At 44.5% G+C, this 26181-nt stretch overlaps 1 protein-coding gene across 4 annotated transcripts in view; it reads left to right on the forward strand.

Annotated features, from left to right (window-relative positions):
* SCYL1 (SCY1 like pseudokinase 1) overlaps nt 1-26181 on the forward strand; it is a 103810-nt gene that overhangs the window by 73579 nt on the left and 4050 nt on the right. For all 4 annotated transcript variants that reach the window (XM_077459274.1, XM_077459290.1, XM_077459281.1 and 1 more), the window contains 3 exons: nt 5154-5408; nt 12877-12958; nt 15963-16125. In XM_077459274.1, the coding sequence (XP_077315400.1) occupies nt 5154-5408; nt 12877-12958; nt 15963-16087 (462 nt within the window). In that variant the 3' untranslated portion in view covers nt 16088-16125. The remainder of the gene's footprint in view (nt 1-5153; nt 5409-12876; nt 12959-15962; nt 16126-26181) is intronic.

Genomic DNA, 26181 nt, shown 5'->3' on the forward strand with positions numbered 1-26181 from the left:
AGTACCTCCATATGTCAAGAAATGGGAAAGGGAAATAGGCACGAGTTGTACTAAGTGTAGATTAGGAAAAATATGGAGACTGACACATGAATCGGCATTTGACTCTAAGATGGCGGAAATAAATTTATAAATGCCTAGCGAGATGGTATCTGACCCCGAAAAGAGTAAGTAGTTTTCAATCTAAAACTTTTGGAGAAGGGTGTAAAACGAGAGGTACGATGTTTCATATATGGTGGGAATGTCCACCATAAAAAAAATTTGGACAGGGATTATAGAACTACGGCCCCCTTGCTCTCTAGAGCCTCTTTATCAGCAGTAGTGCTACGTCACCTGATTTGGCCGAAATGCTGGACTGCGGACCAGGCATCTAAGAAAGCACTGGCAGACTTGCCCTTCCAGGGAGAGAGGCTAATTGAAGCCTCACTGGATGACATTATTAAGAATGCTACTTGGGGTAAGAGTACGTTACTCCCACAGTCCAGCAAAGGGAAGGAGCCACGCCGTAGGCAAGGGCCCTCTTTTTCCTCTCAGAAGCAGATTTTTTGTCTGCCCGGGTCAGCAGGTAAGCATTCCCAGTCCAAGGTGCCTGCTGAGGGACAAAAGCGTCCCTGGTTTCACAGGCCAAACAAGCCTGCAAGCAAATCTGTTACCACATGAAGGTTTGTCCCCACCCAACTCTCAGGTGGGGAATCATCTCCGGGAGTTTTCAGCCTGGTGGACCTCCCTACTTTCCGACCTGTGGGTCTGCGAACTGGTTTCCTAAGGGTACAAGATAGTTTATTTCTTGTCCGCCAAACAGATTTTTTTTTTTTTCCCTCCAACCTTGGTCGTCTTCCGGCTCGTTGGGGCAGTACAGGACCCCAGCTGCTGCGTGGGGTGATAGTACCTGTACCGACATCGGAAAGGTTTCAGGGATTCTACTCCAATCTGTTTGTAGTCCCAAAAAAGGAAGGGGTCTGTCCGGTCCTGGACCTCAAAGCTCTCAACAGCTTTGTGAAAGTACAAAGGTTCAGGATGGAATCAGTTCGCTCAGTGGTCGCTGCACTCCATTAGGGGGATTTTCTGGCATCCCTGGGCATCAAGGGTGCATACTTGCATGTCCCCATATGCATCAAGCATCAGAAGTTTCTGCGATTTTTGTGGTTGAGGATGAGCACTACCAATTTGTAACTCTCTCTTTTGACCTGGCGTCGGCAACGAGGATCTTCACCACGGTGCTAGCCCCAATTTTGGCTTTGCTAAGGCAATGAGGTATCGCAATCCTGGGCAACCTGGACGACCTCCTTCTGAGGGCAGCTTTTGCCTCAGAATTAAGGGAGGATGTGGCAATCGCCATATAAAGAAAGATGAGATGAAGTCAAACTAATGATACCAACATCCCACATATATTTACTCAAAAAAAGAAAGGGGCACAAAGAGGCTGAGAGGTAACCAACCTCGGGACTATAAAAGGTATTGGATTAATTAGGTCAAGAAATTCCAGAATAGAAATATACATTTTTTTTATTTTTACAAAAATAAAAAACATAAAACAAGAACACATGAATACATCCAAACATAGGATATATGCATTATTCAAACATATGTATATTAAGGCGCTACCACTCTCAAAATTTTTCACTCGTTAGAGCTTGCTCAGGAGATTAGTGGTGCAGTTTGTATGCTGAAATAGCAAAGGATAATAAGGAAGAAACATCCATTTAGATGCATATAACAAGGATATGTTACAATATATAAAACAATTAATAACAAACAAATAAATATAGATACAAGGACATAGAAGGCACATGACCAAGAGTATCAATAAACAGGTCTCGCCACATAATCCCGAGTTCCAATAATAACGATGACTCTAATAAAAACACCAGAATTTGTATTAATATTGAAAAGACGAAAGTCAGCCGCCGCAGAATGCCGCATTCAATAGAGCCTGTAGAGAGGGACATTGAGTAGTGTCAAAAAAAGAAAAAACATCCTCCTGTTTTAAATATTGGTTGGCTCTCTCTAGAAGAGGACCACCCAGTATATCAGAAAGGTGTACCTTAAGTATGATGTTATCAGTAGTAGAATCAATGATAAATGGCTTGCTTGTGGGAAATTGCTGACCAGCAATGCCTCAAAAAAGTGTCAGGGTCTAAACTACAGCCAGGTACTAAACAGCCCAGAGCACCTGGCAAGAGATAAAGGGAAGAAAAATCAAAATAAGCAAAGAGATATCAAATCTCTGAGATCCAGCATCCTAAAAGGAACCAGAGCACAGACTTTCAGCAGTTTGTAGATGCTAGTCTTACCTTTGATAAACAACATTATATCCAAAAACGGCAAAATAATCAGGGATGTAGGAACAGTCTCCTCGCATTAAACTACAACCTTCTATGCTGGGAAACCAATACACGCTGAATTTATGACCATCTCCGGCTCGGCGGCATCTGATGTCACCATCGAGTGACAACTAAGGCTCCATCATAGCGTGGGTTTCCCGGAGATGTCTACTGCGCATGTTCCGATGACGCTAATCGCGTCATCAGAATGCGGCGGCCATCTTAAAAAATCCCAATGCCCTCAACCAAGAACAGAAGAGGGCAGGGACCACACTTAAGGGGGTCTGCAGGAAAAAATCCCGCCCAACCCTCTTTGTACGGACAGGAACTAAGCAAGATTCAAGGAGAACCACAGAAGGAGCCAAATTAAGGTGCAAACACAGCGGCCACTTGATTGATTAGATTATTTTCGTCTTTTCAATATTAATACAAATTCTGGTGTTTTTATTAGTGTCATCATTATTACTGGAACTCGGGCTTATGTGGTGAGACTTTTTTTTTTTTTTTTTTTTTTTTTTGCTACTCTTGGTCATGTGCTTTCTATGTCCTTGTATCTATGATATTTATTATTAATTGTTTGATATATTGTAACATATCTTTGTTATATGCATCTAAATGGATGTTTCTTCCTTATTATCCTTTGCTATTTCAGCATACAAAGAAGCTGCACCACCAATCTCCTGGGGACGCTCTAATGAGTGAAACATGTTGAGCGGTAGCGCCTTAATATACATATGTTTGAATAATGCATATATCCTATGTTTGGATGTATTAATGTGTTCTTGTTTTATGTTTTTTATTTTTGTAAAAATAAAATTTAACTTTTTATTTCTATTCTGGAGTGTCTTGACCTATCCGATACCGAATCCGATACCGTTTAAAGTCCCGAGGTTGGTTACCTCTCAGCCTCTTTGTGCCCCTTTCTTTCTTTTTTTGATGTGGCAATCACCATGGAAACTCTTCGGGAGTTGGTTTGGTACTGAACCTACAGAAGCTGGTGTTGGTGCCGACTCAACGCCTGGAGTACCTGGGCCTGCTTCTGGACTCCTCCAGAGGGGAGAGTCTTTCTTCCTTCGGACAAGCTGCTGACTCTTCAAGCTGCAGTGAAGTTGTTGGTGTCCCACAGGCGGTCGTCGCTGCATTTTTTGCATGCGAGTCCTGGATCTCATGGTAGCCACTTTCGAGGCGGTACCATATGCTCGATTCCACACTCGAGTCTTGCAAAAGGAGAGCCTATCAAGCTGGGAAAAATCTCCGTTGTCCCTGGATTTTCAAATTTGAGCGAGCCAGCTAGTCAGGGACTCCCTGCTCTGGTTACTGAGGTCGCCGGCTCTTTGGTCTGGGAAGTCTTTCCTTCCTCTTTGTGCGGTGATCACAACAGATGCCAGCCTGACCGGTTGCGGGGGAGTTTGGGGCGTAGAGTCGGTGGACCCAGGAAGAATACCACCTGCTGATCAACGTGCTGGAACTTCGGGCAATCGGCCGGTGCCTTTCTATATGGTCACAGAGGCTGCAGGGGCGTCTGGTCAGGATCCAATTGGACAACGCTGTGGCGGTGGCATATGTCAACCATCAAGGAGGAACAAGGAACTTGGCTGCAACACTGGAGGTTGCTCACATCCTGCGGTGGGCAGAGCGGCGTGTGCAGGCTCTGTCGGCCGTGTACATTCCGGGCATAGAAAACTGGCAAGCGGACTACCTAAGTCATCAGATGCTGGACCAGGGAGAATGGTTGCTACAATCGGATGTATTTCGGCTCCTTTGCCTAAGGTGGGGCATGCCAGATGTGGATCTCCTGGCTTCTCGACTCAATCGTAAGGTACAGAGGTCTATGGCCAGGTCAAAGGATCCCTGAGCGAACGCGGCAGACGCGTTGATGGCTCCATGGGGGCATTATTGACTGACTGATTTATGCTTTTCCCCCCACTCAAACGTCTACCATGTCTGCTTTGCCCAGTGGACCAACACCATCACCAAATCATCACTGACTGTGGAAACTTCACACTGGACCTCATGCAACTTTGATTCTGTGCCTTTCCACTCTTCCTCCAGACTCTGGGACCTTTTGACTTCCAAATGAAATACAAAATGTAAGGGGACTTTGGGCCACTGAGCAACAGTCCACTCCTTTTTTTTTTTTTTTTTTTTTTCCTTGGCCCAGGTAAGACATATTGACACTGTCTGATTCAGGAGTGGCTTGACATAAGGAATGCGACAGTTGTAGCCCATGTCCTGGATACTTCTGTGTGTGGTGGCTCTTGAAGCACTGACACCAGCCGTAGCCCACACCTTGTGAATCTCCCCCAAATTCTTGAATGGCCTTTTCTTCACAATCCTCTCGAGGCTGTGGTTATTTATCACTGTTGCGTGTGCACCTTTTTTCTACCACGCTTTTTCCTTCCTCTCACCTCTCCATTAATATGCTTGGAAACAGCATGCTACAAACAGCCAGCTTGTTTAGCAACAACCTTTTGTGACCTGTGGAGGGTGTCAATGACTGTCCTTTGGACAACTGTCAAGTAAGCAGTCTCTGTCATGATTGTGTAACCTACTGAACCAGACTGACTGAGAGACCATGAGTCTACAATATTGAACTATTTCACACTATTCTGATTTTCTAAAATCCCGAATTTTAAGTTTTCACTTAAAAAAATTTAATCACATTTTTAAGCCATAATCCTCAAATTTAAAAGAAATACATGCTTGCAATGTATCACTTTGTGTAATGAATCTTTTTGAATTGAGTTAATATATTCACTTTTTGATACTATTCAAATTTTTTGATAGGCACCTGTATAAATTATAATAGTTGGATTTATTTCCCTTTTTTAGGCTACACATTCATCTTCCAAATCTAAACAAAATACTGTCAGTGACCAGAGGCTTACGGATAGCAGGATATCTGCTGCTGATGAAAGTTGGGGCTGGGAAGATTCTTTTCAGCCTGTCTCCAATCCTAAAAGCCAAATACCGTCTTCCTTCTCCCTGCCAGAGGGCACAAGACCGGCCAGTGAATACAACTGGGGCAGTGAAGGTGGTGAGAAACATGTGGATTTATTCTCAGTGGCTTCACAGAAAACCAACCAGGTAATTTTAGACCTGATAAACTTTTTACCAGCTTGCCACTATTTTCTGTCAGAGCATGTCCATAGGCGAGACCCCCTCATTCAGGCTCCACATGGCTGAATGGTGCTGAAATGTAGATGTATGCAGAGCCCAAGATGATGAGGGTGACCCCTCGGCCAGTTCCTGTCATGGTATCCCTGGATACTCCAAGTTCAGTTATAAGCGGAGTTGAGCCACAATCGGAGTCCAGTGACAGCTAAGCAAGAAGGCACCAAATCAGAGTCATGTACAAAGTGGATCATCAGATTCTTGGTCAGAAGTCCAGGACGAGGTCGGTAACTGAAATGGGCAGCAAACATAAGCAGACAAGTGTAATCAAATGCAGGCCAGGTGGAAGCTGAGTCAATAACAGGATCAGTATAATAAGTATGAGGATCAGGAACACACAAGTGAGACTGAGGGCCATTCAGTAATGATATTGTGCAGAACGCGGGTTTAAATAGCCTGTTTGGTGACAGTAGACATGCCCACATGTCTGCGCGTACGTTTGTGCAACAATGCACATGTAGTTGAGCTAATGCGCATGCATGTGTTTACGGCATATAAAATTGATAGCTGTTACAATGTTCCTGACATCTGGTCTCTAGTGATGTCCTTGATGATATTTTAAAGGGAAGGTGCAAAGAGATGTCATCTCTCTATAACAGAGGGGTCTGCTACGCCTTAGATCCAGGGTTTTTCTCCCAGCACCTTGAAAATAGTGTTTTGTACATTTGTATAAACAGATCCATATGGGAAACAAGCAAAGACGCTTTCAGCACGCCATCATCTAAAATGTAGAACTCTTGCCATCTGCTTTGCATGCTCAATCAGGATAGCATGCACTGCTGCAGTGGAGACATCCCTTTTGAGGGATTTACACCATTCTGCCACAGTTAGAAGATTAGGGACACAGCAAGAATAGGGCAGAGGGTAAGGCCTGCCAGTGAGAATTGGATTCTAAAGAGGTAGGCAGTAGGAACAGAAGGTGAAATGCTTCCTCGACATGGCAGGAAAGAGTATGCGTGATGCTGAATTATGTTAGCACATCAGAGTGCAGGAATTTTGTAGGCGCCCAGCGATGTAAACAAGGTAGTAGCTCCCAGTGTACCCATAGAATGAGTCTGAGACAAGGCAAGCGCTGAGTCAATGCCAATGGCTCTGGACCTACCAGACATAGAATGATATGATAGAATGCTCTGAATAGCTGCAGTTGTAGAGACAAGCTCTAGCAGTGGTGTAGAGAAGGGAAAAAAATAGAATCAGCTAGGAAAAGTCTGCTTTCTAGTAAGCTGGAAAAAAAAAACAACCATCTTCCTTGGACACTATCAAAATACTGAGGTAGAAGGGCTGGCCCTTTCTTTTTTCTTACTTTCAAATCTTCTAGTAGGTGACCGTATAAGCCAACAGTTGATCACGTCCTGCATCCCTCAATGGATGAGAAAGAAACATCATTTGTTAGATACTTCTGATATTCTGGAATGACAAAACAATTTTTTTTTTTTTTTTTTTTTTTTTTTCTTTTCTTTCCCACGTCAGAGTTCGTGTGCTAGAGACTCATTCATATTGCCTCTCATCTATATCACTGCACAATATCTCATCATCGTGGTTTATGCATTATTATTTATTTTAAAAAAAAATTTTTTTTTTTTTTTATTATACTTTTTTTTTTTTTTTTTTTTTTTTTTTTTTCCCCCCCTTTTCTTTTCTCTCATTATTACATAACCGAACAGCATTTACAATCCTTCCTAAATCATATCTAACCAGCAACAACTCCCAGTGAAATTTATTTCCTACCCCCCCAGCCCATACCATCCTAGTTCCGCTCCCCCACCCCCCCTTCCCTAACCCTCCCACGCAGACTCACCCTATCCCTACCCATCCTAATTCCTCCCCCCCAAGCCCCCCTTCCCGTAGGTCGCCCACAAACCCATATACTCAAGCACATCGGTATTCTACCACGATATCTCTTAATCAGACTAATCTATAGGAAATCCCATCTCTATTATCCAAGAGGTCCAAATTCCCTTCCACTCTCTATAGTTTCCTCTCCTTACATACAAAGTTTTCTCTTTCCAGACCAAGTCATTAATACATTGGATCCATTCTCCTACTGTGGGGGCTCTTTCAGCTTGCCATCTTTGCGTGATCAGTCTACGTGCCTGAAACAAACATCTTACCACTGCTGCCGTGATATGTTTCCCCTCTCTCGGCTCTTGCCTGCATCCCAATACACACAGAATCGGGTCCATTACCATTTCCAACTTAAACACCCTATTAATACTCGCCAACACCTCACTCCAATAACGAAAAAGCTTCGGGCAACGCCACAGCATGTGTAGGAGATCTCCCTGTCCCTGACACCTAGGGCATCTGTCGTCTATCCTCCTGCCAAACTGACATAATTTTTTGGGTGTGTAATAAGCCCTGTGGATCAACATCAACTGTGAAACTTTTTGGGAAGGGGAGATTGAGGTTACCGGCCCTAATTCCATAATTCTCCTCCACTGTGTATCCAGTATTTCTCCTACATCCTCTTCCCATTTCTTCTTCAAGTTCGGGTGAGCGGTTTCCTGATTAAGAATCATACCTAATTGATTGTAGATACCTGAGATAAACCCCTTTACCCCATCTGTAGTGAGCCACTTCTGAAGCAAAGGGGTTTTATCCCACGTGGGCATATTTCCCCCGAATTGTGCTGCCAGGGCGTGTCTCACCCTCAGGTAGCTGAAAAATGAATACTGTGGTATATCATATTTATTTTTTAAATCCGAGAATGTCCTTAAGGCCCCTCCATCATAAAGCTGGATCAACTTAGTTATACCCTTTCTTTCCCATGATTTAATCTTACCAATGGTTAATATTTCAGGTAGATTTTTATTGTCCCAGAGGGGTATAGATTCTAATAACCCTGAATAACCCAGTTTTAACTTCACCTCTTTCCATACCTTAATTAGCATTTTAGTTATCGAATTATTATGTCGAAAGGAGTCGGCCTCCAGGACCTCAGCCATGAGTTCATGTGGGGCTCCTATCATTCTAATCCCTCCTTTTAGCTTCCTTCCCTGCTCCGAGTCGCAACCCGCCAGGTGCTGCATCTGCGCCGCCAAGTAGTAGCTCCTAGGATGTGGAACCGCTAGGCCTCCTCTATCTATTGGCATTTGCAACGTTCGGAGTCGTATCCGGGCCTTGCCTTTCTTCCAGATCAATTCCCGAAAGAGGGTCTCTAATTTCCTAAACCATTTTTTACAAATCCATACCGGCGCATTGTGCAAAACGTACAGCAGCTGAGGCAACCAAATCATTTTGATCAAGCTACAACGGCCCATTACCGAAAGCGGAAGTTTACTCCAGACGTCACATTTACGCTTAAATTTATGCAGAAGGGGAATTAAATTTTTATTGATATATTGATCAGGGTTCTGTGTCAAAAATATGCCCAGGTATTTCAACGCATCTACCTCTCTTACCTTTATACCCGGCGGCAAAGACGCAACAGCCGGGGGGTCGACTCGGAGCAGTTCGGATTTCGCCCAGTTGATGGCCAACCCTGAGAGGTCTCCAAAGCTTTCTACTAAAGTGACTACCTGCGTTAAGGATGAACCAGTATCTCCCAGAAACAGTAACACGTCGTCTGCGTATAGGGCTATCTTTTCCTGTCCCCCTCCACTTCTTTGAAAGCCCTTAATCCCGGAGTTTGCCCTAATGGCTATGGCCAAAGGTTCTATGGCCAACGCAAAGAGTAGAGGGGACAGGGGACAACCCTGTCTTGTCCCTCTACTCATCTCGATCCTCTCCGAATATCTGCCATTAGCCCTTACCCTAGCGCTAGGGGCGTTATACATCTTTTTGATCCAGCCAATAAAGTTGGGGCCCATTCCTACTTTCTCCAACACCCGCCACAGAAAGTTCCATTCTAAGCTGTCAAAAGCTTTCGTTACATCCAGAGACATTATAGCCCTCTCTCCTGCATTCTCTACTGGGATCTGCATGTTTAGGAAAGTTCTTCTGATATTCATACTAGTAGATCTTCCCATAATAAACCCTGTTTGATCTGGGTGTATTAACTTTATCATAAATTGATTCAGCCTATTTGAAAGTACTTTAGCTAAAATTTTTTCATCCGCGTTCAGTAATGAAATTGGCCTATACGAGGCCACTTCCATCGGGTCCTTATCTGTTTTGGGGATCACTATGATCGTTGCCTCTGTCATTGATGCCGGTAGGTGTTTCCCATCCGTTATATCTATTAAAGTTTTATGCAGCTCAGGGAGTAACAGTTCTCCATAATATTTATATAATTCTACCGGGAGCCCATCCGGGCCTGGGGCCTTACAATTTGGCATCCCGGCCACTGCCTGTTGAAGCTCACTAAGGGTTATCGGGGCGTCTAGAACTTCCCGTTCCTCCCGGTTAAGGGTCACCATTTCTAAGTTTTCCAAAAAGCTATCCATTGCACCTGGCTCGCCTGTACCTTGTGACTGGTATAACTCCCTATAATAATTTCCGAAGATTTCTACGATCTCTTCACTATTGCATGTTATCGCCCCGTTTATATTTCTAATGTTTAAAATGAGTGAGGGTGAAGAATTTGTCTTAACCAACTGCGCAAGCAATCTTCCCACCCCTTCTCCTTCTCCAAAATATCGCTGTTTCACGAAGATTCGTTTACTCTCTTCTTTTTTTACTATCGCTGTTTTATAACCTTGTTGTTTATTTAGCCAAATTTTTTGATTTTCTGGAGTTGGGTCCATGACATAGGTATTCTCTGCTTCTAAGAGTTCCTTCCTGATGTTCTCCTCCCATATTCTAGATTTTCTCTTCATTCCTGCTACCTGTTGAATCAACACGCCCCTAGTAAACGCCTTTAGGGTATCCCAGACCACATTCATTGGCGCCGAGCCCAGATTAAAACTTATAAATTCTCTTAATCTTAGTTTGACTACCGTTTCATCCTTCATGAGTTCTAGCCAAAAAGGGCTAATCTTCCAACCCCCTTGAACTTTTTTAACCCCAGTATTAAACACAACCCTCACCAAAGAGTGGTCTGAGATCCCCCTTGGCAGATATTCTATCTCCCTTATTTTTTGTGCCATTTCCGAATTTCCTATAACCATGTCTATCCTAGACAGGGTACCATACGCTCCTGACAAGCAGGAATATTGCTTAACTCTCGGGTATCTCTCTCTCCAAAGGTCCCTCAAGCCTATTTCACTCAGGAAGCGACTCAGCCTAGTTTCACCCAAGTCCCCGGAACGATCCTTAGAGGGAAACCTATCATAGTTTACATCTAGGACTTCATTGAAGTCCCCCATCGCAATAATAGGAATGTCCTCTTTATCCCCGATGAATTCCATCAGTTTGTAAATAACTTCCATTTTAAACGGGGGGGGTATATATATATTTGCCAGTATACAGCTAATACCCTCAAGTTTACCAAACAGGAAAACATATCGCCCCAACTCATCTATGCTAACCTGGATGCATGAGAAGCTCACCCCCTCCTTTATTAACACGCTTACTCCTCTTGAATAGGAGGAATAAACTGAATGGTATTGTTGTTGATATTTCCTATTATTTAACAGTGACTTAGACATGTTAGTTAGGTGGGTCTCCTGCAAACATGCCAAACCAATATCAAATCTCTCCAGCATAGCTAAAACTATCGCTTTTTTTGCTGGGGTACCCAAGCCCCTCACATTCCAAGATCCAATGTTAATAACTTTACCCTGCACCAAATTTACCATCTGTTATAAAAGAAGACATGCTAACAAACAGAAAGCACCACACAGCCAAGCAGGAGGGGAGTATATAAGACTTATCGATTATTGGGTCTACTAGGATATCTATTCTCGTCAAGTACAGCCCACTTAATATCATAACCCATTGGTAATTACCAAATATCATAACCCATTGGTGTTTCCCAGCTATGTGCCATCCTAAAACGCAGTTAGATTTAACCCTAAAGAATATCTTATAATGGTGCTTTGTGTTTATATTCATTCTATCCTGTGCATTTATCCTACCACCTACATATTTCCCCTTCGGGTTTTTACTCTCTTGTGTAATTATCGTGCTGTTTTCCAATTCTACCTCTATGTGTTTTCTTTTTACAAGCAATTTTTCTTCCCCACCCACCCCACCTCCCCCCAACCCGCCTCCCCCCTCCATCCCTCCCATCCCTACCCTTCTAGGCCCTCCACCCTCCCACAACCCGCCTTCCCGCTCATTTAAGAACAAAAACAAACCCTCCCTTCCTCCCCCCCACCTAACCAGGTATCCCTTACGGGCGTTTAACGTGACCAAACCATCCATAACCCTCCTCACACCCTATCACACAAACACCACCGCAATAATCCCCCCCCCACCCCATCCTAAAAGCTACATTTTCCATCCATGAATTTATCAAACTCGTTTACAAACACTCTCTTCCCCTATCTCCCCTCCCTTTCCCTGTGGCTAGACCGTAAAGACTCCTTGTTATCCTCCAACCATTTCAGTGCTCCGGGTGCTGAATCAAAAATCTGGACCCCAAAAGGGGTTACCACTCGCAGCCTTGCTGGGTATAAGAGGGCGTATGTTAAATTATATGTCTGAAAAGTGGCTTTAACTGTCCGGAATTCCGCTCTACGCCTCTGTAAGTCAGGAGAATAATCTGGATAAAAAGAAATCCTTGAACCATTAAAGGAGATGTCCCCCTTCTCCCTTGCCTTACGCATTAGTGTCACCTTGTCCTTATAGTTAAAGAACTTCAACATTAGAGGTCTGGGGCGTCCCCCTGGCGGTGGTATTCTAGAGGGATACCTATGGGCCCTCTCTATCGAAAAAAACGGAGAAAAACCTTCCTTTCCAAACTTGTCTGGCAGCCAGGACTCCAAGAATTTTACGGCGTCTGGGCCTTCACTTTTCTCAGGTAGCCCCAGGAGTCTAATATTGTCCCGGCGTGCTCGATTTTCTAACTCATCCATCTTAAAGGCGTAGCTGTCCAAGTTTTTTTGCATATTCTTAACCGTATGCGATATTGGATTTAGCTCGTCCTCCAGCTGGCTTACTCTGACTTCCAGCTCCGCTGTTCTTTCAATTACTTTCTGGATGTCCTGTCGCACTAACAGTATATCCTCTTTCATTCCTGTTAGCTGAGCTGCCAGGTCTCCCAAAGACTGTTGGCATACATTGACCGCCTGTAGCCTTCCTTATTTTATCTTTAATTGTTCGGTTCATTCTTTCCACTATACCTGAACTCTGTGGGTTATATGCAATGTGGAATTTCCACTCTATTTGCAAAGTCTTTACTAGACTTTTAATTTAGAAATTGATAACAAATGTCTGAATGGACTAAGAAAAGGCTCTGTGCATTCTGCATCATTTTCATCCGGTGATAATTGTAGACTGAGTATTAGGATGCTAGCTCTTTGGAATGTATACTGATCACACGTTTTTTGTAATGCAGAAACAGGATGAAAGTCACAGTTCGGATGCTATGGGGGACTGGGGAGGAGATGACAACTGGGAATCTGTGGAAGCAGATCAAGGTGAGATAAAGTAGTGCTCAGCCAAGCTAGCTGTTTCTGCTGATCAATGTAGAGCCGGAATTGTTACTCATAGCAATGCAACCCTCTTTTTATAATTTGTGTTGTAAAACTAAACCTGAACTCTAAGGGCATCTGCATCCTTATTGTTTGTTTTTCGCAAGGTCTGTACTAAGCAGGCATTACTAAGCAGTATTCAATTCCAAAGCCAGAAATTGTCCCTTGTTATAGATTTCCAAAATTTGTTGCACCAGACTATACCTCCTATAGCAATTGATCCCTTGATGCTTTGTGGTGCTGCCATTTTATGTGCGTAATCACATAAAAGATCATTCAACAATCATTAGTTAGGAGGCAGCAAGTTGTAGTTTTGTATAACTGATTGCCAGTAAAAATTATACATGTGGTTTACAACTTACTCAGCATTATGTAATACCTGGAGGAAAGCTTCACGTTTTTTCATTTTTACTGACTTGATCCCTGCTCCCTTGGCATTTGGCATGGTTCGGCTGTGGAATGCCCCTTGGTGTCCTCGCATTCAGTGCAGTGCTATGGACCCTGCATTGTATTTGATGCTGCCAAAGGGCCTGTAACCGCTGGAAAGAGAAGGCTACGGGAATGGAGGATCCAAGTAAAGTCTTTTACCCTTTTAATTCCTGCAGTGTGGAGACTATTTTTGTTTCCCCTGGAGTTTAGTTTTAAATGTCCCAAAATAGCAATGGAAAGCCACAAAGTTATGTTTTTATTTATTTATTTATTTATTTTTATGTTTTAAGTTCTATGAAAACCAATATGTTGACAGATAATCAGAGATGTGGGTGTCAAACCATTGCTTGTCTTTGCCTAACCAGCCTTAAACTATAGTCTCCCATAGACATCAGCATGAATGGGGCCTGTAGCGCCAGGTGGAAGTATTGATTCTGACGGCAGCATTTCTGAGTATGCATCATTTTGGCTAGCTAACCCTTTACTCAAGCTCATATTTCTGGTGTTTTCCTGATGAGCCAGACAAAATTAACTTATTGGGTGTCTGTCTTAGGCTGTTCCTGTAAAGAAGGAGCCGGCTGGAAAACTGCTAGGCGAATAGCAGCTGCTTCAAATTTAGCTGGTGCTGGCCATCAAATACTAGGCAATACAGAGGAAGATTGGTCCATTTGTGCTGTATAGCGTTTATGGAGGAATCTGTTGGGGCTGAACCCAAAAAATATTACTGTCTATGGCTAGCATTAATGCCTGTTTTTTGAGGCATTCAACTCCTTGCATCATTTCAAGCCTTCTGTTAACGCAGAAGAGCCTATTTTGACACTCGTGTACACACAAGTCTATATTTCAAAAATAAAAAAAGCTGTGTACTTGCTAAATAACTGGCTCAAAATCATTTTCTTAGAGTCCATTTAAAGCAGCGCACCACCAAAAAGGGGAAGCCCTGCTTGTTGCCACATTTGGCACTTTTTGGAGGGGGGGGGGGGGGGTTGGGGAACAGGTAGGTACATGCTCCCACTTCAGGCTCAGATTGCTGTGGCGAACTGAGACGGAAGTTGCACCCACCCTCACCTGTAAATTCCACATCTTGGAAAAGAGTACAGGACACCCTCCCCTCTATTCCTGTGTTACTCTGTAATGCTTGCTATAATACTGAAGACTCAAGGAGTGGGGGTATGGTTATAGGGGGACACCCAGGCGGTGTGCTAGTGTCCAATCACCTGAAAGTACCAGCCTATAACACAGGGCAAATGAATCATACCTGTGCCTGTACTATACTCTGAATAAAAGGAATTTGGCCTTGCTTGCAAATTCCATATCTTAGAGACATCCCTGTCTCTCAAAATCAGGTAATATCTATGCTATTAAAGCAAGTCCTCGTGAAGCAGGGTGGTAAATTGTTCCTGGAGATAAAAGATCCAGATGATATGGAGAGCCCACACAGGGTCCACCAGAAGTCTTACCAGGTTGAAATAGCCCATTTATATAGATCAGTTTGGAGCAATGTGAAACACCCGAGTGCCCCTATCTCAATCCTAAAAAAACAGTGAAAGAAAGGTGTAGAGCAGGGTTTACTGATCCTATAAAGCCATCAGAGTATCCAGTGCCTCAGGTATAGCATCTCTATGCTTGGAAACTATTTTGACCAGTTTGCTGTTGAGCCCTGGAGGACAGGATGTCTACATTTTGGTGTCCCCTATCTGCAACAGGTCCCAATGCTTTAGAGACAGCACAATCTCCCAAAGTTCCAAGATGTTGATTGTGAGACAAGACTCTGATTACCAAGTTCCCTGCACTGACAGGCTGCTCTAGACTTCTCCACAGGCCGACAGGCTGGTGTGCTTCATAAAAACCTTCCAAAAGACTGTAAGGAATAACTTTGCTGATGTATCAAGCCAAGAACTACCTGGTTATCCGTGCCAAACAAAACAAGTCTGTCCACAGACTTGATTGACTTTGTGACAAAAGAATGTTATGATGTAGAGGTCTGGGGTGAAACTAGGCAAAGGAACTGTCTGAGGAGGCTAACCATTAGACCTTGGATTCTCAGGGAATATGTAGTCAGACAGCTCCTAGACTGGAGAGAGCTTGAACCTGCGATTTTTAAAGTCTGTGGAAGACGCACTCTTTCCTGAGATGTGTCCAGGACTAGGGTCAGTTACTCAAACCGATGAGTCAGTTTTAGTGTAATTTTTGGATGTTCAGGATCCATGCAAGCTATAATGGCTAGACAGGAGGTTATTTAAGTATGCCACAAGGGTATAAACAGGGCCAATATTGGGGCCAGCACCTTGATGAACATCTTTGGTGCAGTTCCAAAGTACCTTCCACAACTGGTAATGTATGGGCCCTCAGCAAAACTTGGGAAACCCATGCATTGGATTGTGATATAGAAGTATGAGCCCTTTAAATCCATAGACACCAGAAAGACTCACCTGGTGAAGGAAAGTGTGCTTGAATGAACAACTGTTGGTGTGTTTGGTACTATTGCTGGTTTTGCTATGCTGATTATCATACATGACAGGCCTGAGCAAAGCTGAAATGGCAAGAAAGAAAAGAGAAGAACGGCAGCGAGAGATGGAAGCTAAACGAGCAGAAAGGAGAGCAGCCAAAGGACCCCTAAAACTAGGCGTACGGAAGCTGGATTAGAGAAAGTAGAAGACAGCAGCGAATATTAGACGATGATGGTATGTACAATGGTGCTTCTATATTTGTGCTGGGAAATGTTCTATTTTTACAAAGATTTGCGCATATACAAAATAATCTAGAGTTCATTTAAAATACTAAACACACTCTATTCATTTACATTAACCCTTATCTTTCTGTATGTAGATGATGTAAAAAATAAATAAATGCATAAGTAACTTCACAGCTGTCACATGACCCAGCTTTTTGCCTGCCTGTCTATTCCTCTGCTGCTGGTCACATATTCATAATTAAAAAAAAAAAAAAAAAACAGCCTTTGAGATACAGAATATAAAAGTAACAAATATAAACCATTTTAAAATTTTCCTACAACATATATATTTGAAATCAAATTTATTATTTTTGGCAAAACATGGTGTGGGTTCTGCCAATTACAAGGATGTGAAGCCTCCATAAGTCAAGATGTAAAATCCTGCCCCCATTGTGTTCAGCTGGTTAGTGGGCATGGAGGAGGAGAGAGGGTGCGTTTTCTGGGGAAAAAAAAAAAATTAATCCCATAGTGACCGAGTATGAACAGTATGTAATACAACATTAATTATTAGATTTAAATAAGTGCATAGAGTCCCATCCATTGTAAAGAACAAAGCTGAGCTGATACACTAGAATTACTTCACTGAACTGCATAGGGAGTTAAAGCCTATCTGTGTACACTGTTTACAGCACCTGGGCTGAATCTACCTACCTAAATGCATGTTCACACTGTTTTTAGCTTGTGAGAGCAGTTGGTGCAGCAAGCTTTTACAGTTTTTGGCAAGCTTTGTTGAAACTTTTAAATAACTTTTCTCCAATCATCTTCCAGGACGGCACACCTGAGAGAGAGATGACTGGTCCACCTGACAGGAAACACAATCAGCAACAAGTTTAAAAGTTCCCATCCCTCCCTCAGACCCTCAGTTCTTGATTGTGTTTCCCACAGGATGGCAGCGAAACCAAGTTTCTCCTTTTTTGTTTTTTTCTGAGGGGTCTGGGACCCCGTTTTTCTCTAAACAGGATTATTTTTCCTGGGACTCAGACAGACAGGGTCTGTGATGGTCTCGTGTAACCCCCAGGGGCACCTGGGGGGGGATAGGGTAATCCTCACTCAAGATCTTTCCTCAGGAAAGCCTTGTTTTCAGCCGCAGGGGATAGGGGAGTTGTCCTAATTGTGCTGCTCCCCATTTGTGTTTGTGCCTTACCTAGAACTGTGTTCGTTGGTGGAGGCGGTGAGCTGCATCTTTCCAAGCAGTGCTGAACGCGGTGGCGTGCGTTCCAGCACTACTGCGCATGTCCGGAAGTTCGTCGAAAGACGCGCCACTTCCGGGCATCGAGTTTCCGGATAGAGGAGATCTCGCTGGGTCTGGACGCCGGCGTGCGTTCCAGCATCACTGCGCTAGACCGGAATTCCGGCGGGAGGGACCGACGTCATTTCCGGGCGACGGACCTCAAAAAAAAAAAAAAATGGCGCCAATCAGCGGTCATTTAAACGGCAGAGGGTGCAGTGGAAAGCACCCAGGCAGCATTTCTGGTGAAGCGCTTCATGCATTGCAGCATCTCCAAGACAAACAAGGGGAACGCTCAAGACAGCACCTGATCCAGCGATCCTGCAGGGCAGCTAAATCGCTATGGAAGTGGAAGGTCCGTCTGAGCAAACAGCCATTGAGGTCGCCACAGGGGGTGAGTGATCCAGCTGTGTTTTGTAGGGGCAGGGTACTCTGTGGCAGACCCCCCTTTAGGACATGAGTAGCTAATTGTTTATTTTCTACTGTTTCCAGGGACTGAAGGCTCTACCCAGGGGTCAGCCTGTAGGTCTAAAGGAAAGGCTACTTCGAAGTCCAGGCATCGTGGTTATTGTAATTCTAAATTAGCACAAGACCACAGCAAGCCTATCTGCGATAGATGTATCTTTAAGCTCGCAGGCAAGGAGACCGCCCAGGTTGTGAAAGAAGGGCCTTACAGTCAGAGATGTTAGCCACCCTCCAGTCTTTCCAAACTACTCTATTGAGGAGTCAGGATGGGGGTCCTTCTGGGAGAGAGACCCCTCATTCACAGGAAAACTTTTCCACATCTTATACGGAAAGTTTCCAGGGCCAGGTCTCCCTGTTGTCTGAGGTGGAGGAAGGTCAGGTCCCAGATTTTAGTACTGGGGAGGAAGATTCAGACCAGGATAGCCAGGGGGAGGCTAAGCCTAGGGGATTTTTGTTCTCGACTGAGGACATGGAAGGCCTATTAAAGGCCATTTACACCTCAGAAGATATCCAGGTCCCCTCTGCACAGGATAGGGTGTATAGGGGCCTAGGAAGGTTACAGGCCAGAACCTTTCCCATCCACCAGTCTCTGAAGGATATAGTCCTCAGAGAATGGAAGGAACCTGAACGTAAGCTCCTCAAACTGAAAGCTTGGAAGAGAAGGTGTCCCTTTTAAGATGAGGAGGAGAAATTTTTTAAAACTCCTCGTTTGGAATGCAGCCCTAGCACAGGTGTCTAAGAGGTCTGATTTATCCTTCGAAGACTCTGGAAACATCCAGGATCAGATGGATAAAAAGTCTGAGACATTACTCAAAAGGGCCTGGGAGGCGAATGGCGCCGGCCCTAGCCTCCGCCTGTGTAGCCAGAAATGCAGACGCCTGGCTTGGCAGATTGATGGATCACGTCTCCCGGGGTAAGGAGACTAAAGAAATTGTAGACTCGCTGGAGGTAATCAGTCGAGCGGTAGCGTATGTGGCAGATGCAGCGGTGGAGACTGTTAGGACCACAGCTAAGTCAGCAGCACTTCTAAACTCCACCAGGAGGGCCCTATGGGTAAAGACCTGGGATGGAGATTTCACTTCCAAGTCTCGCTTATGCGGCATTCCCTTTGAGGGTTCCCTGTTGTTTGGGTCAGGGCTAGATCATATCCTGTCCCGGTCTACTGAAAAGGAAAAGAAGTTCCCTGTGAGGCCCAAGAGGGAAAGGGGTAAGAGATTTTCGAGGCCCCCACTCAAAGACTCATCATAAGGGGAAAGTTGAACAGAGGAAGAAGTGGAACCTTGGAAAGGGGAAAGAAAAAAGTGCAATTCTTTTCTCCAGTTCCGGAGCCTCTCAGAAAGAAGGCAAATGACGCCACCGTAAGGGTAGGCGCAAGACTCAGCGACTTCCTTCCCCAGTGGGAAAGGATTACACAGTCCATATATTTTAAATCTTTTAAAGGAGGGGTACAGACTGGAATTTCAGAGTCTTCCCCCACAGAATTTTCTTATTACCTTTCTTCCCAGAGACCCAGCCAGGGCAGAGGGGTTACTGGGAAATTTAAAGGAGCTGGCAGAGCAAGGGGTTATTGCTCCAGTACCAGCCAGTCAGTTGTCCCAGGGTTTTTACTCACACGTGTTTGTGGTTCCAAAACCCTCAGGCAGATTTCGGTTAATAATAAATTTGAGAGGACTCAACCGTTACTTACTTCCCAAGAGGTTCAGAATGGAGAGTATTTATTCAGTAAGAAAACATCTTCAGGCAGGAGTCTTTATGGTCAGTCTGGACCTGAAGGACGCATATCTACACGTACCCATTGCTCCCGAACACCAGAAGTACCTACGCTTCGCAGTATGCATACAGCAGAAGGTACAACACTGGCAGTTCAGAGCTCTTCCCTTTGGGCTGGCGGCAAGCCCAAGGGTATTCACAAAGGTGATGGCCGAAGTCGTAGCAGACCTACACCTGCAGGGGATAGGGTTAATACCCTACCTGGACGACTTGCTGATCTACAGTGTGGATGAGAGGCAAGCGATGATAGACAGAGACATCATGTTAGAGACTCTGGAGACCTTGGGCTGGATGGTCAGTCGGGAGAAGTCCTCACTGACGCCATCTCAATCCAAACTATACCTAGGCTACCTGTTAGACTCGCAGGCACAGAGGGTATTCCTACCAATAGAAAAGGTAGTGAAGGTCCAGAATGCGGTTGTCACCCTTCTCGAAAGAGGAGAAGCCTCTCTGAGATATGAGTCTGCTGGATCACATGACCGCCTGCATACCGGCAGTAACCTGGGCACAACTACTTTCTCGGCAGCTTCAGGCCTTCCTACTTGCCTCATGGGGAGGAAAAAGAGAAACATTGGAGAGGAGAGTGTCCCTCACAGAGGAGGTCTCTCTCTCTCTTTGCAGTGGTGGCTCGACCCACACAATCTGTTGAAAGGTCGCCCCTGGTCCCAGGTAGACCCATTGGTCTTGACCACGGACGCCAGCTCTTGGGGGGCTCATCTGGGAGACCGATATACCCAGGGGTCCTGGAACCGCAGCCAAGCCAGGGAATCCTCCAATTTCAGGGAGCTTCTGGCAGTAGGCAAAGCCCTAGACTATTTACAAGAGCAGCTGCAGGACAGAGAGGTTCAGGTCCTCTCAGACAACCTGGACACGGTTGCATACCTAAACCACCAAGGAGGGACAAGGTCGGGCAAACTGAGGGAGTTAGCACAACAGATCCTTGGGGAAGCAGAAAGGAAGGTCCTTTCACTGTCAGCGATTCATATAAAAGGCTCACGCAATCTGCAGGCAGATTTCCTAAGCAGACAGCCCATCCTTCAGGGAGAATGGGGATTGAGCAAAGGAATCTTCTTCCTGGTGTGCAGACATTTTGGCAAGCCAGAAATAGATTTGTTCGCTTCCCGGAGGAATGCGAAGGTCCGCAGGTTTTTCTCCCTTTACAAGGATCAAGAAGCAGAAGGGATAGACGCTCTTGTACAGGGGTGGGATTTCAGGCTGGCTTATGCCTTTCCCCCACTGGTACTCCTACAGAAGTTAACCTACTCAAGGACAGACCTGGTGCTGATGGCACCCTGGTGGCCCAAGAGAGTTTGGTTTCCCACCATTCAGAGTCTCTCGGTAGCTCCCCCGCTGCATCTGCCAGTGCAACGAGGTCTGCTCAGTCAGGGTCCAGTCTTTCACCCCGAACCGGGAGGTCTCTCTCTGACAGCATGGCTATTGAGAGGGAAATACTCCGTGACAGGGGCTGTTCGGAGAGAGTGATGGACACTCTTCTCCTCAGTAGGAAAGGCGTCACCAGAAAAATGTATGCAGTCTAAGGAGGGGGCCCTCCAGATGATACCTACCATCCTAGACTTTCTTCAAGAGGGGGTGGACCAGGGTTTGGCAGTCAGCACCCTCAAAGTCCAGGTGGCAGCCCTGTCCGTGTTTTTTGACAGGGAGCTAGGACAAGAACCACTGATAAAAAGATTTTTGTTGGCCAGGGAAAGGGTAGTCCCAGTCAGGTCGGTTAGTTGCCCTCCATGGGACCTGTCCCTGGTATTAGATGCCCTAACAAAGGGGCCTTTTGAGCCGGTGACTCAAATTTCTGTTAGACTTTTATCATTTAAGTTGGCCTTCCTTCTGGCTATCACTACGGCCAGAAGGGTGGGTGATATACAGGCCCTTTCAATTAAAGAGCCGTTTTTGCGTATCCTAGAGGATAGGGTAATCCTCACTCAGGATCCCCTTTATTTGCCAAAAGTGGCTTCGTTATTTCACAGGAGATTATTCTCCCGTCCTTTTGCCAGAATCCCAAGAATAAGGAAGAGGAGAGGTTCCATTTCTTGGATGTCAGGCGCTGTCTCCTAGTCTATTTAGAAAGGGTGAGAGACTTTAGGAGGTCCAGTCACTTATTGATCATCTTCTCAGGGAAGAGAAAGGGTCTACAAGCCTCTAAGGCAATGATGGGTCAGACAAACCATATCTATTGCTTATAGGCAGGCAGGTAAACCAGTGCCAGCCCGCCTTAAGGCGCATTCAACCAGATCCCTGGCGACCTCCTGGGCAGAAAGGGCAGGCGCCTCAATCGACCAGATCTGCAGAGCAGCAACATGGACGAGCCATAGGACATTTCTGAGGCACTACAGAGTGGAGCTGTTGTCCCCTCAGGATTTGGCATTTGGCAGGAAGGTCCTACAAGCTGTTGTCCCGCCCTAAAGGTAGGCCTGAACTTCTTGCTTATCGTCTCAGGTGTGCCGTCCTGGAAGATGATTGGAGAAAATGACCAGTTACACTTACCGGTAACGGCTTTTCTAGGAAATCTTCCAGGACGGCAGGCCTACTTCCCTACCCTTGTTTTATTGGTGTGGTATATTCATTCCTCACAGAATGTTCCCTCTGACACCGGTGTGGGCTTTTCTTTACCATAACTGAGGGTCTGAGGGAGGGATGGGAACTTTTAAACTTGTTGCTGATTGTGTTTCCTGTCAGGTGGACCAGTCATCTCTCTCAGGTGTGCCGTCCTGGAAGATTTCCTAGAAAAGCCGTTACCGGTAAGTGTAACTGGTCATTTTCAGTATGAGAATGTTAAAACACAAATCTTAAGAGTAATCCAGGGAAGCAGCTGCTAGAAAAGCTTCAGTAAATTTTATTATTTCTAGAAGCGGGTTTAAAGCCCCACTAAAGCTCCCATTAAAGTCATAGTAAAGGTTTTGTGTTAAAAAAAAGAAATTATACATACCTGCTCTATGAAATTTCTTTGGGGTTGCTTTTTGCGCAGAGGAAGCCCCATCCTCTTCTGGGATCCCCTGATGGTGCTTTTGCCCCCACCCCCCCTTCTATGTGTGGCAACCTGGATTGAGTTTGAGCTCAGGTAAGTATTTGAGGAGGGGAGCTTTAATGACTTCAGCACCAACTTTCTTTTGATGGTATTTAACCAGTTCCTGCCCAGCCTATAGACAAATGATGGGGGGGGGGGGGTACATCATATAATGTCCTGCCGAAATGCGTCCCACAGGCAGTGCGGCAGCGCGATTGGACACAGAGGATGACTGAGCAGTGTACTGGCTTCTGCCGGTACCATATGTTCACTATGGCCAGCCACAGCAGATCATATTACAATTCTATACTGTCATATTGGATGATTTTCATTCAATGCAATAGTGCATAATGTCTGGCATGATCTATGTGGTCACAGTGATCACATGCGTACAGTCAGGGCTAATCACAGGCCATCTGTACCATGTGATTAGCTCTAGTCAATCACAGCTAACCACAATATTAAACACTAAATTAATCAATTTCATTCAGTAAAAAACAGTTGCTTAGAAAAGTGAAATTCACGTGTTAAAAACAAATCCTGCTCACTTCCCAAAAAGTAGTATGGTGTTACTATGGTAACACTGTATTGCTCTGGTAAACAGTATGAAAAAATTTAATTGTATTCAACATGTCACCAGTGTCCCTGATCATCGCCACACCAGTTAGATGATGCTGTACTGCAAAAAAAATCTTTAAGTTCTTCGTTTTCCAAAAAATTGTGACAAACAAATTACAACTTATAAAAACTCACCATTGCCCCATACTAAATACATTGGACTGTCTACTTACCACCCAAATTACCCCTTTTTTAGAATTTGTACTATCCTGGAATTTTTGGGCCTCAAGAAATTATAGACCTTCAGTACATCAGGAGTGATCAATTTTCAGATATATACATAGAACATAGTTTGTGAACTTTAACGTTTTTACAGACTAAATAATATAAATTCATTTGGGCTATTTTTTTTTTTTTAACAAAGAAATGTAGCAGAATACATTTTGGCCTAAATTTATGAAGAAAGATGATTTTTATTTTTTGTACAAATCTATAACAGAAACAAAGAATTGTTATATTGAGCAAAACAAAAAAAAAAGCTCTGTGTGAAGAGACAAATGTCATATGGGTAAAGTGTTGCATGACTGCGCAATTGTCAAAGAGTGACAGCTAAAAATTGGCCTGGGCAGGAAGGTGGTGAAAAGTGTTTGGTGCTGAAGTGGTTAAAATTCCCTATATTTATTATTCTATAAAAAGGCAAAAACTATTAAAAAAAGTAGTTGGCGTTCACATCATGTACAATAGGGTGGAGGGTGATAAAGGGGTTAATGTACAGATGTGGTATAATAGAGCTGAAAGACTAATATACCATTGATGAGACACGTTTATAAAAACGGCACTCCAGAAATGTCCACTTCTCCGCCGTGTGTTTTTCTTAACAAAACAGCAGTAGAACAGTGGTAAGCACTTCCTGTCCACTGTATGTAATATGCATCCTTGGATCACTGTGGCTGCAGCAGTGATTGACTTTTTTTTTTTTTTTGTTCGGGCCACTGATTCTGCACTAGATAAAAGTGATCTGAGCAGCTGCACAGACACTTAGGATCACTTTTACCGGAGGCACCTTTACTGGGCTCTAACAAGGCAATCTGTGACATATCCTGGGCAAATTTATGATTTCTTGGCCATTTTTCAGAGAATATGAATAACACAAAAACTTTTCTTTCACTCATGGCTAGTGTTTGGCTGAAGGCATTTGTTATCAACTTTTTTTTTTTTTTTTAAAGAGGAAGTAAACCCTGCGCATGCGTGCGGGAGCCACCAGTCACGACATGACCCTTATTAGAAAGAGCAGAACATGCCCTTTCTAAAGTGCGAATGCGCCAATGATATCCTCGCTGAGGTCTTTTGTAAATATCTCCACCATGGCGGTTTAGGAGATATTTTAAGCACCTACAGGTAAGCTTACTTGTAGGTAAAAGTGGTTGTACAGTGTGTACAACCACTTTAAATCGTGATGACAACACAACTTAACCAAATAACCCTGATCAAAAGTTTACATACTTCCGTTCTTAATACCGTGTATTGCCCTCTTTAAAATTAACCACTTGCCGCCCGCCCTATAACAAATTGATGGTGGCAAAGTGGTTGCATAATCCTGATCGGACGTCATATGACGTGATCAGGATTATGAGCCGCTGCGTGCCCCCGGGCACGCGCATCGCGGTGATCGTTGTTGCGGGGTGTCAGTCTGACACCCGGCAACTACGATCTCGGTAAAGAGTCTCCGACGGAGACTCTTTACCACGTGATCAGCCGTGTCCAATCACGGCTGATCACAGTGTAAATACGAAAAGCCGGTGATCGGCTTTTCCTCACTCGCGTCTGTCAGACGTGAGTAGAGGAGAGCCGATCGGCTGCTCCTCTGACAGGGGGGGGGGGGGGGTCGTCTTACAAGCACAGCCCCCCAGAGGATGCCCACACTGGACCACCAGGGACGCCGAGGACAAGGTATGCCACCCTAGACCACCAGGGATTCGTCAGTGCCACAATGGATGCCAATCAGTGCCCACAATGGGCATCACTGGCATGCATTATTGTTTGGCACTGATTGGCATCCATTAATACAATATATTATAATACAATGCCGCCTATCAGTTCCCACCTACCCACCTGTGCCGCTTAACCCATGCCCATCCATGCCAGCTATCAGTGCCAATTTGTGCCACCTATCAGTGCCCATCTTTGTCACCCATCAGTGCTGCCTATCAGTGCCACATATCGATGTCCATCAGTGCCACCTCATCGGTGCCCATCAGTGCAGGAGAAAACTTACTTATTTGCAAAGTTTTGAAACTGAAACAAAAAACATTTTTTTTTCTTCAAAATTTTCGGTATTTTTTTATTTGTTTAGCAAAAAATAAAAACCGCAGAGGTGATCAAATACCACCAAAAGAAAGCTCTATTTGTGGGGAAAAAAAATGATAAAAATTTCATTAGGGTACAGTGTAGCATGACCGCGCAATTGTCATTCAAAGTGCGACAGCGCTGAAAGCTCAAAATTGGTCTGGGCAGGAAGGTGTTTAAGTGCCTGGTATTGAAGTGGTTAATGACAGCTTGAAGTATTTTGTGGTATTTGTGGATGAGGCTCTTGATCTTCTCAGATGGTAAAGCTTCCCATTCCTCTTGGCAAAAAGCCTCCAGTTTATGTAAATTCTTCGGCTGTTTTGCATGAACTGCACATTTTGAGATCTCCCCAGAGTAGCTCAATGATATTGAGGTTAGGAGACAGAGGTGGTCACTCCAGAACCTTCACTTTATTCTGCTGTAGCCAATGACAAGTCAACTTGGCCTTGTGTTTTGGATCATTGTCATGTTGGAATATCCAAGTACGTCCCATGCGCAGCTTCTTGGCTGATGAATGCAAATGTTCCTCCAGTGTTTGATAAAATACTGCATTCATCTTGCCATCAATTTTGACCACATTTCTTTTGCAGCTCACACATCCCCAAACCATCAGCATGTTT

Source organism: Lithobates pipiens, unplaced genomic scaffold (assembly GCF_037356315.1).
Source record: "Lithobates pipiens isolate NorthernLeopardFrog02 unplaced genomic scaffold, aLitPip1_a1.2 Scaffold_10, whole genome shotgun sequence".
Lineage (NCBI taxonomy): Eukaryota > Metazoa > Chordata > Amphibia > Anura > Ranidae > Lithobates > Lithobates pipiens.